We start from the raw sequence: 17,828 nt of genomic DNA, 5'->3' as shown, positions 1-17,828 counted from the left end.
GAGCTACTACCGATCAAACGGTCATGTACATTAACCTGTGCTACTACCGACTCAAGTGGTTATTTACATTAACCTGAGCTACTACCGACTCAAGTGATCATTTACATTAACCTGTGCTACTACCGACTCAAACGGTCATGTACATTAACCTGTGCTACTACCGACTCAAGTGGTTATTTACATTAACCTGAGCTACTACCGACTCAAGCGATCATTTACATTAACCTGTGCTACTACCGACTCAAAAGGTCATTTACATTAATCTGAGCTACTACCGACTCAAACGATCATTTACATTAACCTGAGCTACTACCGACTCAAACGATCATTTACATTAACCTGAGCTACTACCGACATAAGAGATCATTTACATTAACCTGCACTGCTACTGACTCAACTGATCATTTACATTAGCCTGAGCTACTTCCGACTCAAGTGATCATTTACATTAACCTGAGCTACTACCATCTCAAGCGATAATTTACATTAACCTGAGCTACTACCGATTCAAGCGATCATTTACATTAACCTGAGCTACTACCGATTCAAGTGATCATTTACATTAACCTGAGCTACTACCAACTCAAGCGATCATTTACATTAACCTGAGCTACTACCGACTCAAGCGATCATTTACATTAACCTGAGCTAGTACCGACTCAAGTGATCATTTACTTTAACCTGAGCTACTACCGACTCAATTGATCATTTACATTAACCTGAGCTACTACCGACTTAAATGATCATTTACATTAACCTGAGCTACTACCGACTTAAACGATCATTTACATTAACCTGAGCTACTACCGACTTAAACGATCATTTACATTAACCTGAGCTACTACTGACTCAAGCAGATGGCACTTTAACATCTCCTGTAAAAGATGACACACTCAGGTGTGCAGCCCTCTACTGCTGCACTGCAAAATCAGCAATTTGAAAATTAATCCAATTACCTGGAGTGGTAACAGAACCATAGTCTTGTGTTTTTCCAGTTGTATAGACAAATGTTTAACCTGTAGACCCACTTAACTCTTTAGCATTATTGATGCTACTGCAGTAACAGACATGCCTAGTAATTTCTCCCGCCATGTTCCTGCACAGTCACTTTGCTGTTTGTATCTGGTTGTCAGTAACATACATTTTTACCACAAAACTATAAAGTTCTGTGAAACAACATCCTATTTTAAGGTTTCCTGATATGCAATGAATTAATATTTTATTACACACAATGCATCACTATTTTGTTATACAAAATGATATAACTATAGTTACCAGGAATAGGATTGCCAGTGTGAAAGTTATAAAATGCTAGCAGCCGCAGTACTAATTTAGCCATTAACATGGTTTCTTTCAGTTTTCCTAGCATTGCTTCTTCCCATTAAATATTCTTTTGTATTTATTTCTGGTCTTAGCAAAACAATATAACACTTTGGGAAAAATATACATGTCAGAAGTCCCATACCTGAAGACAAAATTGCAAATATTTCTACAGCAATCATATATTTTCCTCTAGTACTGAGATAAGCAGGAACAAAGGATAACCAGACACTGACAAACACAAGTAAACTGAAGGTAATAAATCTGGTTTCATTAAAGCTGTCTGGCAAGTTTCTAGCCAGGAAGGCAACTACAAAGCTGACACTAGCCAGAAGTCCCATATATCCCAGCATGCACCAGAATGCAATGGCTGATCCCTCATTACATTCAATAATTAGAATCCCAATTTTGGCAGAAGTGTTGAAGTCTGGATAAGGAGGAGATAGTGCCAACCACACTATACAGATTATCACCTGAAGAAGAGTGCAACAGATTATGATAGTAGCAGGTAACTTGAACCCCACCCATTGTTGTAATTTGCTGCCAGGTTTTGTAGCACTGAAGGCAATGACAACAGTAACAGTTTTAGCTAAAACACAGGAGACACAGCTGGCAAATGTAATACCAAATGCAGTCTGTCGAAGTAAGCAAGTTCCTCTCAAGGGATATCCGATAAATATCAGTGAGCAGAGGAAACACAGCACAAGACTGAAGAGGAGAAGGTAGCTGAGTTCACAATTGTTTGCTTTCACAATAGGTGTTTCACGATGTTTCACAAACAGACCAAGAATGTAGACAGGAATCAGAGAGAAGATGATGCTAATGACAGCTAGGGCTTTACCTAAATGTTCATCGTAGGACAGGAATTCTACTTGCTTTGGGAGGCAGACATCTTGTTTCTCATTTGTCCACTGATCTCTGTTACATCGGAAGCATTCCACAGAGTCTGAAATTCAAAGTACAAAGCATGTAATTTCTAGTGTCTTGATAACTGCTGATGGTATTCATTGATAATGAAACTCCTTTACACAACATCCTTTAAGTAGTTAATACCGTATGCATTACCTCTAAGAAGTTTAAATTATTTCCATAGCTTAGGAAAATAGCAGTGGTGTAAGTAAAGTTACCATAACATTAGATGTTCGAATGATCACTGCTGCAGTAACCTAAGCTATATGAGTTGTATCCTAAATAGGGTATAACAGCTAGCCAACTTCAGGGTAGCTTCCACAAGCCCAAACCATTCAACAGCTAGAGCAGATCTGATTAAAAATACACGTTTGGTAGCCAAGCCTTTTAGAGCTTTCGTGTCAGCTGAGGAGGGAGGCTGATCCCTGACAGGACATTCCTAGAAGCAACAAAAATAAATGCCCCCACCCTGCTAGAAAAAAAACACCAAAAAACTAGGGGGGGGATTGAGGGAGGGTGCAGCTACTGCAACGGTGATCATTTGAATATATACTGTTATGGTAAGTTTACTTACACAACTGTACTGTGTTCTTCATATTGGTCAGTGCTGCAGTAACCTAAGCTACATGGTAGACTGTCATAGTTTAGAACGGGTCTATATTGGATCCGCGAATGATCACAATGTCGAATCTGACATTGTCAACATGTCAACAGAGAAACTGCAGAACGTCAAAGAGGTAAACGGAAATCTCGGTAAGGGGAGATTTCCATTTACTTCAATGTAGTGTGGTCTCAGAGTTGGAATATTTAAGTAGCAGGGGGGTGCAGCGGGGATTGCCTCCCTGCTTACAGCAATTAGTTTTGTTTCCTGACATTTTATAATGTTTATATTAGGTATTCAATGTTACTGGACTTCGATGATATGGTGTCGATCATATCGTATTTGAAGTTCAGTAACTTTGAGTATCTAATATAGACCCGTTTAGAACAACTGAGAGGTGGAAGAAAAAGGGTCCAGAAGCTCCCAGAGAATGGTCCTAGCAAAGCCTGACCTAGACCTGGAGAAAGAATCTAACTTGTAGTACTTTGTAAAAGTATATAGAGAAAATCAAGTTACTGCTTCTATAATACTTTTAGAGTCTATCCTTTTCCCAAAAGCTATAGATGAAGACAAGGGCAGGGCAGAATGTGCCTTGACCTTGCCAGAAATAGTTTTGTTCTAGAGGAAATAACAAAAGGTAATAGCCAGATACCACCATTTGTAAAAAGTCAGCTTTTATACAGATTGTTCCTTCTTCTTACCATCACAAGACATAGACACCTGATCAGAAGTTCTGAAAGATTTTGTTCTGTCAAGATAGTACCTGAGCTGCCTGAAGACATTCAAGCTATAAAGTACCGTTTCTACCTCATTTTGGGGTTCAGGGAAGAACACGAGGACATGGATAGTTTGGCTTAAAGTAAACTCAGATAGCGCTTTAGGTATAAAAGAAGGATTAGTTTTCAAAGAAACCCTAAGTCTGTGGAAAATGAGGTAAGATTGACCTAGCATAAGAGCTTGCAACTCGTATACTCTTCTTACAGTGGTCAGAGTAAAACTGTTTTCCATGTTAAGAATCTCAATTAAGCCAGATGAGCTGCTTCAAATGAAGCACATGATAGTTTCTTTAACACCAAAGTGATAGCCCAAAGAGAAGCCACTGTTTTTATTTATTTTTTTTTTGAGGTCTCCTATTCAATACCCCTTTCTAAAATATTTTGACATGTGATTGCCTTGAAAGAGAGGGATCCATGGCCAGACTTGCTGAATTGGTCAATAAATTAACGTTAACAGAACAATAAGACAGGCCATAGGATAGCCACTCACATAAATATTGTAAAACCAGATAAACTCTACCCATGAAGGAATGCTAGTTATGTTGTTGACATCATCTAAAAAACCTTTTTCATTTGTTAATATATGATTTTTGAGTAGCAGCCTTTCTTGTTTCTATTACTGCCTGTTGCACATCCTCAGTAAACAGGTGCATAAAAGGTGCTAAGGCCCTATCTTCCAGACAGTCAGTTGTAGTTGTTTGGGTTCAGGTTGTAGCAAACTCTGCTGTTCATGTGAGAGTAGATCCATTCTGTAAGTAAGCTTGTGGTAATTGCTCCTGGTCAAGTCCAAAATAATAGAGAACTACTGTTGCCTGGGCCAGAAGGGAGTCACCATGTTGCTCTTGGAGGATTCCTTCAGAATCTTCAGAGGCATCTTGGATATTAGTGGCAAGGATGGAAAAGCATACAGGACATTCCTGTTCAAGGAAAGAGAAAAACATTTGTCTTCCAGGCTTTCTTGCATGAGGTCTTGGCTCAGAATTTTATCAGCTGATTGTTCAGACAGGAGGCAAAGCGGTATACTAGAGGAACTCCCTACAGATGGATGAAATCCTAGAAGACCCCCTTGGTCTAGTTTCCATTTCTGATGGTCTGTCTGTGTCCTACTCATCTTGTGAACCACACAATTTTGCTCTGACTGAATATGTAAAGCCTGTAGAGTGAGATTGTGCCATAAAGCTATATCCCATGTTAGCAGGGCTAATCTGCATAGGCGGTAAGACCTGATTCCGCCTTACATTTTTATGTACCACAACATTGAGGTACTGCCTGTGAGAACATGAATTGGTCCTAGGGACCAAAGTGATTCAGTGAGTTGAGTGACTGATAAAGGCAAGCATCTCTTTTATATTTATGTACTTTTGTTTGTCTTTGTTGTCCCACATGCCTTACATGTTTATGTACCATGACACTGAGGTACTGCCTGTAAGAACATGAATTGGTTCTAGGGACCAAAGGTGATTCAGTGAGTTAGTGACTTGATAAAGGCAAGCATCTCTTTTATATTTATGTACTCATGTTTATCTTTGTTGTTCCGCATGCCTTACATGTTTATGTACCATGACACTGAGGTACTGCCTGTAAGAACATGAATTGGTCCTGGGGAGCAAAGGTGATTCAGTGAGTTAGTGACTTGATAAAGGCAAGCATCTCTTTTATATTTATGTACTCGTGTTTATCTTTGTTGTTCCACATGCCTTACATTTCTGTCCTCCTTGACTCTGCTCTCCAAGCAAAGTCCAAAGCATCTGTGGTGACTGACTGTTTGGGAGATGGGAGGAAGAAATGGAGCCTTGGATCCAGAAACATTTCATGTCAGTACCAATTGATTCTCTTCCTACAAATCCCAGAGTTGAAATGTGAAAATATAATGGGTTTTGGTGCTGGCCCTAAAGCAACTTCAGATACCGCTGTATCTTTCTCATATGAAGTCTTGCCAGAGGTATCATGAGAATCATAGAGGCCATGAGACCCAGAATCCTGTGATATTCCTGCAGTCACTGCAGTCTGAATGAAAAACCTCTGGAATAGATCAAAATATACCTCAAATTTTCCCTGTGGAAGAAAAGCTCTTTGTACTCAGGTGTCTAGAGATTCTGTGCAATGGATTCAACAAAGACTGTTGAATGTACTCTTGAAATTCCAGCCTGCATAAAAAATCTGTCATCCAAGTGAAAGATCAAAGAAAGTTTGAAAAAACTCTGCAAAGATAAGCAAGTCATCTAAATATGAAAAAATGAGGATACCCTGTAGCCTGCAATGTACTATAACTGGAGCTAAACACATGGCGAACACTCTTTGAGCAATGGATCGCATAAGGCAGCAAACTAATAGTGTGATCCAGCCACACAAAACTTTAACAAATGTCTAATGTCTGGATAGACAGGAATGTGAAAAGCATTTCATAGTATTTTCTGATGGACTGATAAACCTCAGTGTTCTCTTACTGAAAACACTGACACATTCTGGAAATATCAGAAAAAGTGAATCATTGGCAGGGGGATTCAGTTAATATTGTATCCTCCGAGTCTGAATCACAATTCTAAGGAGAAAAACCTGTATCTGTCCCATCATGTTCCTCTTCAGAATCAGTTTCCTGAATCTCTTTAGGAAAAGAGGAATCCCTTTTTACTCTTACCAGAAGCCACCTAAGAATGGCCAACAAATACAACCCCAAGCCAGACTTAATAAACTACCCCTCTCTCATCAAACTAGAGCAGAATAAGGTATATGTTTATGTATTTACTTTTTTAAGAATTAAAAGAAATACCACTGAAGCAGGCTCAAATGCTGTGTCGATTAAAGACAAAAATGAATAAGTCCAGTAAAAAACAGACACGACCACAGTATCCAGTACTAAAAGATTTTAACTACAAGTGCACAGAACACAAGTGCTTTTTTGACAGGAAAGTTAGAACACTGAGGACAGGAGGGATACCAGACAGTTGTGACAGGGTATATAACAAATTATGGACTATAAAATGAGAGCTGCACAATGTGATGATAACACTGACTTCCTAGACATGCTGAATACCTTTTTGGAAGATTTGAGGAGAAGAATACCACAACTGTGCAAAGGTTGCACAGAGCAGTATGATTCACTACTCAGCCTTAGCCTGATGGAAGTAAAAAGGGTGCTACATAAAGTAAATCCCAGAAATACGGCCGGTCCAGATATTATCTTGGGTAAGGTGTTAGATAGCTGTGCAGACCAACTATGTAGAGTACTCACAGATATATTTAACACCTCACTTGGCCTAGCAAAGGTCCCTTCATGTTACAAAGTAACAAATATCATCCATCTACCCAAAAAAGCCTCACCCTCCAGCTTGAACGACTTTGGCCTGTTGCACTAGCATCCACAGTTATGCAATGTTTTAAGAGACTAGTCAAGAAACACCTGTCTGCAGAACTACCATCAACTTTTGATTCACTGCAGTTTGCCTACAGAGAAAATAGATCCAAGACTGATGCAACAGTGGACGCATTACATCTTGCTCTTCAGCATCTGGAGAGCAAGGACAACTATGTGAGAATGCTATATTATGTGTATCTATATACTTAAGTGTAGAGTTGATTTATAAGACAATGGTGGTATTATTTTATGTTGTTTTAAACTGTCTTTCTATGTATGTGGTTTCTTTTTTGTCTGTCCCATGATGAGCTGATTGCACAGAATCTCGTTTAATCTGCACTTGGGTAGATCTAAATAACAAAAAGTTACGTTTGACTTTACTTTTTGACAAACAGGTTACCAGGGATGAGCACAACATTCTGGCTAAACAGGGGCAACTTCCCTGCCTATTCTCCCAATACTGACAAAGGTGAATCGTCCATGTCCCATGAGAGGACCCCAACAGCTGGAGATGATGTGGCTAACTCCTGGTCCATAGTGGTAGAGTGGATAACATGAAAGATCTGGAGGAAAAGATGAGTGGCCCGAGGAATCAGTTGTGGTCATGGCAGAGTCACCCACCTGTGACTGAGTCAAATTGCTGGCCTACTGTTTTGTCAAAGCCTGTTTAGTTGGGGTCCTATGAGCACAATGAAAATGCATTATGTCGAATGAGTTTTCGTCAACACATGTAGAGCAAACAGGCAAAACGGCAAAGCGGCTGTTCAGCGAATTCTTTCCCTGGGAAAGAAGTCACTTGACCGCTTCATTGTTCTACTGTGTTCTGAAGTGTAGTGTGGTCCCTTGTCCGGTATAGCTCCTGAGCATGATTGTGCAACAGTTACTGACCTTAGGGTTAGGGTGCGGGTTAAGGTAAGTGCATATGTATGAAAGTGTTTACTGTTTTATATTTTGTGTTAAATGTATGGTTGAGTTACATGTTTATGTGTTTTCAGTTGTTTACTTTTGTTTTGGGGGGTAGAATTAGGGTTAAGGTAAGTGCGTATATGTTTGGAGCTGTTTATGTAAATGTGCGAGAGTTACTAACCTTAGGGTTAGGGTGCGGGTTAAGGTAAGTGCATATGGTTTAAAATGTTTACTTTTTTTTTTTCCGTTAAATGTATGTTTGGGTTATGTACTTATGTGTATTTAGTTGTTTACTGGTTTTTTGGGGGGGTATAATTAGGACTGGGTATGTGTGTATGTGTTTGGAAGTGTGTAATGTTTTTTTTTTTGCCGGGGTTGGAACAGCGATTTCTTTCCCTAGGAAAGAAATCGCTGTTCTTTGGATTCGACATTTACAGCTTTCGCTGAAAATGTATTGATGTAACATTGTTCGCTGTTTTAAGCATTCTATGTTGCAATATAGTCCCGTTTAGTTAACTTTTCCTTTATATGGCAGGAAGGAGGAGCAATCATGGGAATGTTACTCTGATCTGCGATCAAGCCAAAAAGGTGCCTCTTTCTCACAGAAATTATGCAGCACAATCTGGTAAAACTTCAAAAGTAGCATAAAGTCACACCCCCCAAGTAAATACAATAAAAAGTACTCTGATCCAGTTTACTAGCCCTCAAAGATAATTTAAACACAGTCTCACCACAGGAAAATGGTTTTAGAATGTTTAAATCAACTTTTAAATTATCAAACAAAAAAGTGCGCTACCATTTAAAACTAACACCATATCACATGAAAATCAATAAAAGCACACACTTTTAATTTAAAAGAGACCTTCCCAAAAGGAAAGTAAATTTAAACATTAAAATAATACATGGAAGGGTTTTCCCCAACGGGAACTTATATGCCCAGCAACAGAACAGCACAAGCTGACTGCCAATCCTTGGAAGCCTGCAGAGGAGTGGTCTCTTGGCAGAAAAGCTCTTAATATCTTGGTGCTGAAACATGTCTTTTTAGTAATGGTTTGGGCACATGGAAGGTGCCCTGAAGCCTTGTAAGCTGAATGGCTGTTATATCCTGTGCACAATATAATGTATATAGTTCAGGTTACTGCATCAATGACCAGTTATGAAAATTATCTATAATATTTTATTATAATTTATTTTACTTATGCTTTGTTGACTGTGCTGTTCCTACTACGCCAGGAGCTTTTTTTTTCCAGGGGAGACTTGAGGGGGGTCTTTATACTGACTCAGAGAAATCTAACTAGGGTACCAGCAGAATTACTCTTCTCTTTTCAACAAATGCCATGGGATCTTTGGCATCCATTTAAACCAACTCAGGCAGATATGATCTCACTTTAGCATCTCATATAAAGGATAGCCAACCCATACTACACTGCATTGTCACCATTAGAAAAATTAAACCAAATACCTTGTGTGGGAATAGAACTCACTGTTTTGTGATATCAATGTATCAAACACAAGGGTGCTAACGTTTGAGACACTGCCATAATCAATTAACTCACTGTTAGTTTGGTTTGAAGTCAACAAAATGATATTTGTCAGTGTTCATTCTGATATTTTGGAATGTCTGTACTGTGAATGTTGTGATAATAAAAGTTTTGTAACACTGCGACTTTGTAATATTGCAAATGTGACAGTGATAATCTACTGGGATTTGTGTGCTATTAAGGCTGTTGGGAATTGAAAAAGCTTCTACTCTGTAAGCATCTTTACCTGATGGTCAGGAAAAGTATATATTTTCTGCCATGTCTTATCAAAGCAGTTGAGTTCCAGGTCACTACCAGCTTATACCTGCAGCCATGGTCTTGGAAACAAACGATAACCAATTACATACAGTCATTAATCTGTTTGTGTTGAAAGGTATAATTATTCAAAAACATAGTAGAATACTCATCTCAAGGATATGAATACAATTTTTTTTTCAGGGAGGGAGTGGTTGGGGCTTAAAACAGTCTTATCCAAAACAGGTAACACTGATAAATCTTTCATAACTAGCTAACATCAGCAGTTTAGAATTATATACTTTAAATACAGAGATTAAGTAAGCAATAACTGATGAGTGGATGTAGTTATATTACAAATTTATCAATGGTTGGTGTGGTTTGATGACCAGAGCAAAGCCCATGTGATTAAAGAAAGCCAATTGTAGATAAATCTTCAATATACCCACTCCCATGTGTCAGTTACTGCCATTAAACAATGACATTATTTAAGAAAGAAGGTACTTACTTTTCTTAAATAATGTCTTGTATAATGACGACTTGGTATTCCTCTGCATTGTTTCTGCATTCATCTGCATTTGTTGATGTACTGCTTATGCATGCAGGATTTATGTTTACAAGCTTGTGTGGTACATCAATGCTGTGGAAAGCAAGCAACGGAGAATTAAGATCTTTTTAATCATAAAATCTGAAGAGTTTAGAGGTACAACAGAGACAGAGCAGAAGTACAAGGAAAATAAGGAACGTTTCTTTAATTTTGCAGAATGTACTTAATTTTCCTTTTATTTGATCTGGCTCTGTATGTACCTCTCAGCTTCTAAGATCAAGAAATGTGGGCAAAGCCTTACATTAAGGGGGGGGGGGGGACAAATGCTCTAAAATGGGGACCAATTATAAATGTTGCTCTCATAAACCTAGAAAGCTGTGAGAATAATAAGATTTGTGTTATTGTGCATTGTCTGAAGGATGTAAAGTATGAAACTGAATTCTATGTCATTTAGTGACTTCATTCCTTAAGGATTTGTCAGAAAACCACAAATTTTATGAGGAACAGACCAAAAATATGAGGCAAAAATCCAGATAGTTTAGACATATGCCTCTGTACCACATACTAATAGAAGAAAGTCTGGCTACTCAATGTTACTTCTATGACTGCATTTTTTTTCTCTTGGTATATGCTTGATTTACAACAGGCACACTGTTTAGGCTGACCAATCAGTGTGGGCACATTTTTGAATACTAATGATTTACAACAGGCACACTGGTTAGGCTGACCGATCAGTGTGGGCACATTTTTGAATACTAATGAACTATCATTGTATAATACAAATATTAATCCACATTTGACATGTAGAATAACACACATATAACACAATTCAAACAAGATAAATACAATATCATGTAGCACTGAAATGAACAACACAGAGTAGGGAGGAACAGATCTATGAGTTGGGGCAGACAGAAAAGTAAAGCTTCAGGAGGAGAATTTACGGGACAAACATTGAAGAAGATGTGGGACAAAGTCCCGAGACATTAGTTTGAAATCTTTCAGACAGGGTGTTATCTGAAGATGAAATAGAAATCCTTAACAGGGGTCTATCTTTTATACCTTCAGTTAGGTGTCAAATCACAGACACTATTGTCGATGTAAGGTTGATTAGTCGGAATGTCCAGCTTAAACTGGACTATGGTATTTCTTCTAAGGACACACCGCATAATAAGATTTTTAAAAAAAACTAGTACTTATGGACCAGTATTACATCCCCTACTAGATGCTTTTATGAAAATGGTAGAGGATGATTTGCACACCCTAGATCAGAAAAACAGGAAGAAGAAATGGTATGGGAATTTAACCCCCAGATTGAGAACAGTTTTGAATAATCTAAGGGATGATAAAAACCTTATTATCAGACCAGCTGATAAAGGTGGACCCATAGTGGTGTTTAATAGTGTTGATTATTTACAAAAAATGACTCTCATGTTAAGTGATGTGATTTTTATGAAATAATTCGTTTGAATGAAGTCTGGAGTAAGGTGCGTAACATATCATATATGTGGCTAGATTTATTACTCAATGAGGTTATAGATGAAGACCTGTTTAATTTTTTACATGTGCTAGATCCCTTGATTCCAGTCATGCAAGGCCTCCCCAAGGTACATAAAAATCCCCGAGACCCACCTATGAGACCAATAGTGGCAGGGAGAGGCTGGGCAACGGAGCCCCTATCCATCTACGTTGAGAAACACCTGAGACCCTTGATGAATGAATCTACACATATTCTTAAAGACAAAACATTTTTTACTGGACTTATACTCCAAGGTTGTAGATCTACCGTTAGATATATATTATAAAATGGTTACCCTGGATGTACAGTCCCTTTTTACTATGATACCTAACACTGAAGGTGTTGAGAGTGTTATGAGATGTTTACAGAGTTGTGAAGCCTATAGTCCAGCTATGAGAGATTTATTTGGTGCCTTGTTGGAAATTGTTCTGGAAAATAACATCTTTCTTTTTAATGAGGTAGCCTATATTCAGAAGGATGGTGTGGCTATGGGCACTTCATGTGCATGCTGGACTGGGAACGTAATAAGCTGTTTGTTCTAGATAGTTTCAAGAAAGATGTTGTTTTCTATGCACATTTTGTTGATGATCTTTTCCTCCTGTGGACTGGTACAGATAAAGCCCTGGATGACTTCCATAAAGAGATTAACAGTCTAACCATTTTTTGAACTTTTCTATTGAAAGTTCAATTAATTGCATTACTTTTTTGGATGTTTTTGTTGATAGACTGCCAAATGGGATGCTCAGTACTGGTGTCTTTAGAAAAACGTGCTATAGGAATTCCTTATTACATCGGGAAAGTATGCACCCCAATTACATATATAAGAACTTGATAAGGAGACAGGCGATAACAGCATCCAGGATGAACCCAAATTATGATAGCTTCTTACAAGAGTTGTCAAACTTAAACAACAGGCTTTTACAAAGAAAATATAGGCCAGATGAGATCTCCTCCCACTTTGAAGGTGTTTTGGAGCTAAGGAATGGTACTGCTAGACCATATTTCTCACAACCATATCCAGTAGAGAATGTCCCTGATATATGTCCTGAAGTTAGGAATCCACCAGTTAGATTTTCTGTTAGTTATACGCATGACATAAACAGTATAATAGAGGTTTGAACAAGAATTGGAATCTACTTTTACTTGATTCACAACTTAAAAACATTGTTGGTGAGGAGCCTTATTTTAGATATAGGAACAAGTTCAACCTACATAGATTACTTTCTTACCCTCTCCTATCTACACAGCCTAATGAGTGTTTGAACAATATTGTGGGTACTGTTCCATGTAATTGTTGTAATTTTTGCAAATTTGTAGATACCATCTCCCAGTTTATTCACCCTGTTACTTCCTATTGTTTCAGGTTTCAACTCAGTGCTAATTGCAATACATCACATGTCATTTATTTAGCTAAGTGCACTGCTTGTCAAGCATTCTACGTAGGCAAGACAGACAGACGCCTACGAGACAAAGTAAGGGAACACCTTTATCACATTCGTACACTGTCTCCACGCAGTGCACTTTCTAAACACATTATACACAGTGACAATACACATTCATTTGTATTCTTAGTTATACAGATCAATGAACGCAGTGTTAGGGGAGGGGATATATGTGAGTCTTGGGACATGGTTGGGGACCTATAGCAGGCTATGACCTGAATCACTGTCTTGCCCAGTGTTAGCTGCACCTGAAGTATCTCTGATGTGTCATGTTGGGCTACCAGTCTGGAGGTGTGCTCATCCTTTATGAATATGGAAACACCACCACCTTTGGAGCTTTGGTCCAAATTCTGGAGCTGAAAGGTGTGGAATGAGTTATAAGTGCAAGGGTGCTTTCTGCTGCCTTGAACCAGGTCTCTGTTACAGCACAGATGTCAATGTTCTCCATTTTAAGGAGTGCTTTGAGCGAGTGCATTTTGAGATTTAGACTTCTAGCATTGAGCAGCATGACTCTCAGATTGCATTTGTTTGTAGCTGTTATGTTGGTAATTTTGTCTTGGAACAATGCCTAAAAAAGGCATTATAGGGGTAGCAAGAGACTTGCCCAGTATCCAGAAGCCCAGGGGTGGCAGATGTAGGCCATTTCTGGCAAAGCATCAAGGTCTGTCAATCATATCATCCCAGGCAGACGAATACTGGATCCCCTTAGAATGACACCAGAAACTTAGCCAATTGTTGAAATCAATCATTTTCTGCTTGTACTGTGGTATCATTCTTGGTGATGGTAGGCTGCTGCTCAGGGCTAGGGTCATACCCACCTGGGCTACATAATTCAAGAGCTCCTTCATGTCTCTTTTTATGTAGTCCAGGGAGGTATGTCTCATGTCATTCACACCCACACATACAATGACAGAGTCATATTTGTACCTGTTGTTGAGGGACCTGAGTGCATGCGTTATGTGGTGGATCCTTGCACCTGACAGGCAACTGACTGTTACTTTCTCCTATTCAACCTAGTGAGTGGGAAATCTGTGCGCCTCACTATCAACTCACCTATGACTAGTGTGTTCAGCATGCTGTTTTGCCTTAGGGGCTTTGTTTGAGTGGCACACTGTTTAAGAGGGTTATGTGTCTCATCATTAGTGTTGCGTTGTGGTGGTCAGGTGAGTTTCTGCCTTGGAGGTCTCTGCTGCTTGTGTAGACATTTATTGAGAGTCTCCACAAAGTTGGGTGTGTGGTTTGTATTTTTATTTGAAGGCAGTACTAGTGTGTGTTCCGTAGGGCTATGTGTTCAATGTGGTGTGGTGCAAGTGTTAACCTAATCCACTTGACCAGCTATTCCAGTCTTGGCTTCCAATTTGGATATATAAGTGCATCTCTCACAAATCTGAGTGGTGGGAGGTAAGAGGAGAGGGTTGTCAGTGTACATGAGGTAGTTGCTACATTGCCTCAGGCTGCCCAAGTTCACCAGGTTAATAGGAGAAAGCACAGGGTACTGAACTTTAGGCATGTCTGGAGGGGTGGGCATTAATAAATACTGGAGCTGTTTCCTTGTAGAACATTAAGTGATGGTAGCACTTTTGTGTACTACAATATTTGCTACAAGAAGTCTGGTAAAGTGCTAAACTAATAAGCTAGTAAAAGTCCAGGAGAGGAGAGAACTATCAGATCTAAGGGAAAAATTGAAGAGCAGACTTTGGCACAGCTCAGAAGCTTACAAACAGTCCTGGATACAGCAAATCTGTATCTGGACTAGATTAGTTACAGGAGAGGTGGGAAACAAGCGCAGATGTGGACTTTTAATCCAGAAAGTTGAAAGAAATTAAAAAAAAACTGCTCAAACAGTGAATAAGCTACTATTTCTGGGCTAGAAACCACTCCTCTTAGGGTAGATAGGCAACCTAGTGCTTACCACTCTCACTGGCAAGTTAGAAGGCTTTCCACCAACACAGAAAGGTTTGGGGGGGCTCAGAAACTTACCAACAGTCCTGGATACAGTAAATCTCTATCTGGACTAGACTAGTTACAGAAGAGGTGGTAATCAAGCACAAATGCAGGCTTTTAACCCAGAGAGTAGAAAGGGATGAAAAACTGCCCAAATGGTCAATACACTGAGTAGAAAGAGATGGAAAAACTGCCCAAATTGTCAATAAACTACAATTTCTGGGCCAAAAAACACTCATCTTGTGGTAGATAGGCTACCTAGTACTTACCACTCCCACTAAGTTAGAAGGCTTCCCTCCAGCACAGAAGGGCTTGGGGGGCTCAGAAGCTTACCAACAGTCCTGGATACAGCAAATCTGTATCTGGAATAGACTAGTTACAGGAAAGGTGGGAAACAAGCGCAAATACGGGCTTTTAAACCAGAACGTTGAAAGAGATGGAAAAACTGCCCAAACAGCTAATACACTACAATTTATGAGCCAAAAGACACTCCTCTTGTGGTAGATAGGCTACATAGTGCTTACCACTCCCACTGATAAGTTAGAAGGCTTCCCTCCAACACAAAAAGTCTTGGGAAGCTCAGAAGCTTACCAACAGCAAATCTGTATCTGGACTAGACTAGTTACAGGAAAGGCAGGAAACAAGCTTAGATTTTTTTTTCAGAAAGCAGCTAAAACAGCACTAAAAATAAAGCAAGTATAGTTTAAATAAATACAATTTATTCAAAATGTATTTTGAATTAAATTCAGTTATTGCTTTATTCAACTCTGAACAGTTAAGACATGCCAAAAATATATACTTATCAGCTGAGAAGCACACTCAGCACTCAAGTCAGAACACAAGGAGATTTTTGTTGTTAGTAAAGTTCAAGGAGAGGAAGGAGGAGTAGAAGATAATTCAAGGTTAAGAACCTAAGAGGGTTGGCCTTCTCAAATCCCCCCCCTGTAATAGGTAGAATGAACACTAGACTGGGAGGAGTGTCCCAGATCAAATTTACAGTAGGGGCGGGCAATGGCAAAGCCATCAACTATAAGAAACACCACAGGAATAGGGTGGGTGGGAAGGAGAAAACCAGTCTTGGAAGAGATCAGGAATTAAAAAACAATGTGAGCAAATATATAAAATACTTCAGGCAAAAATTAAGACAATGCAGAACTCTTAATAGTTACAGTGCCAAGAACTATACTTATCACTGATTATATTTCCAGATTGTTTGAGAGCACTCTTAAGTCAGAACACAAGGAGTTTCTAACAGTGTATGCTGGAATTTACAAACAGGGGCTATTTTAAATCAGCAAGCCTTGAAGCAATCAGTTATATACAAACACATAGTCAGAGAGATCAATAATGTCTCTCCTCATATAGTCTATGGAGGTATATGTCACTGTAATGTAGTGACTTGCATGTGTAAGTTGGCAGATCCTGGCTCCAGATAGGCAACAAACTTTTACCTTCTCTGTGTTCAGCCTGCTTAGAGGGTCATCAGTACCTGTTATAAAGGAGTCCCCTATGATGAACCATTATCTTCTCCTTGTTCAGCCTGGTTAGAGGGACATCAGTACCTCTTATAATGGAGTCCACTATGATGAAAGATTACCTTCTCCTTGTTCAGCCTGGTAAGAGGGACATCAGTACCTCTTATAATGGAGACCCCTATGATGAAACATTATCTTCTCCTTGTTCAGCCTAGTTAGAGGGAAATCAGTACCTCTTATAATGGAGTCCCCTATGATGAACCATTATCTTCACCTTGTTCAGCCTGGTTAGAGGGACATCAGTACCTCTTATAATGGAGTCCCCTATGATGAACCATTATCTTCTCCTTGTTCAGCCTGGTTAGAGGGACATCAGTACCTCTTATAATGGAGTCCCCTATGATGAACCATTATCTTCTCCTTGTTCAGCCTGGTTAGAGGGACACCAGTACCTCTTATAATGGAGTCCCCTATGATGAACCATTATCTTCTCCTTGTTCAGCCTGGTTAGAGGGACATCAATACCTCTTATAATGGAGTCCCCTATGATGAACCATTATCTTATCCTTGTTCAGCCTGGTTAGAGGGACATCAGTACCTCTTATAATGGAGTCACCTATGATGAACCATTATCTTCTCCTTGTTCAGCCTGGTTAGAGGGACGTCAGTACCTCTTATAATGGAGTCCTCTATGATGAACCATTATCTTCTCCTTGTTCAGCCCGGATAGAGGGACATCAGTACCTCTTATAATGGAGTCCCCTATGATGAACCAGTATCTTCTCCTTGTTCAGCCTGGTTAGAGGGACATCTGTACCTCTTATAATGGAGTCCCCTATGATAAACCATTATCTTCTCCTTGTTCAGCCTAGTTAGAGGGACATCAGTACCTCTTATAATGAAGTCCCCTATGATGAACCATTATCTTCTCCTTGTTCAGCCTGGTTAGAGGGACATCAGTACCTCTTATAATGGAGTCCCCTGTGATGAGCCATTATCTTCTCCTTGTTCAGCCTGGTTAGAGGGACATCAGTACCTCTTATAATGGAGTCCCCTATGATGAACCATTATCTTCTCATTGTTCAGCCTGGTTAGAGGGACATCAGTACCTCTTATAATGGAGTCCCCTATGATGAACCATTATCTTCTCCTTGTTCAGTCTGGTTAGAGGGACATCAGTACCTCTTATAATGGAGTCCCCTATGATGAACCATTATCTTCTCCTTGTTCAGCCTGGTTAGAGGGACATCAGTACCTCT

The 17,828-nt window shown here is 39.3% G+C and overlaps 1 protein-coding gene across 1 annotated transcript in view; it reads right to left on the bottom strand.

Annotated features, from left to right (window-relative positions):
- Window positions 1-1,331: 1,331 nt before the first annotated feature.
- The window catches only part of LOC122815420 (vomeronasal type-2 receptor 26-like), a 192,288-nt gene continuing 175,791 nt past the window's right edge, over window positions 1,332-17,828 (bottom strand). The window contains exon 4 of the mRNA XM_044087901.1: window positions 1,332-2,266. Within this exon, the coding sequence (XP_043943836.1) occupies window positions 1,332-2,266 (935 nt within the window). The remainder of the gene's footprint in view (window positions 2,267-17,828) is intronic.

The sequence above is a fragment of the Protopterus annectens genome, chromosome 1.part1, assembly GCF_019279795.1.
Source record: "Protopterus annectens isolate FY-2018-M chromosome 1.part1, PAN1.0, whole genome shotgun sequence".
Classification (NCBI taxonomy): domain Eukaryota; kingdom Metazoa; phylum Chordata; order Ceratodontiformes; family Protopteridae; genus Protopterus; species Protopterus annectens.
Note: the sequence above shows the minus strand (reverse complement) of the source record. Positions and strands in the feature narration are given on the sequence as shown.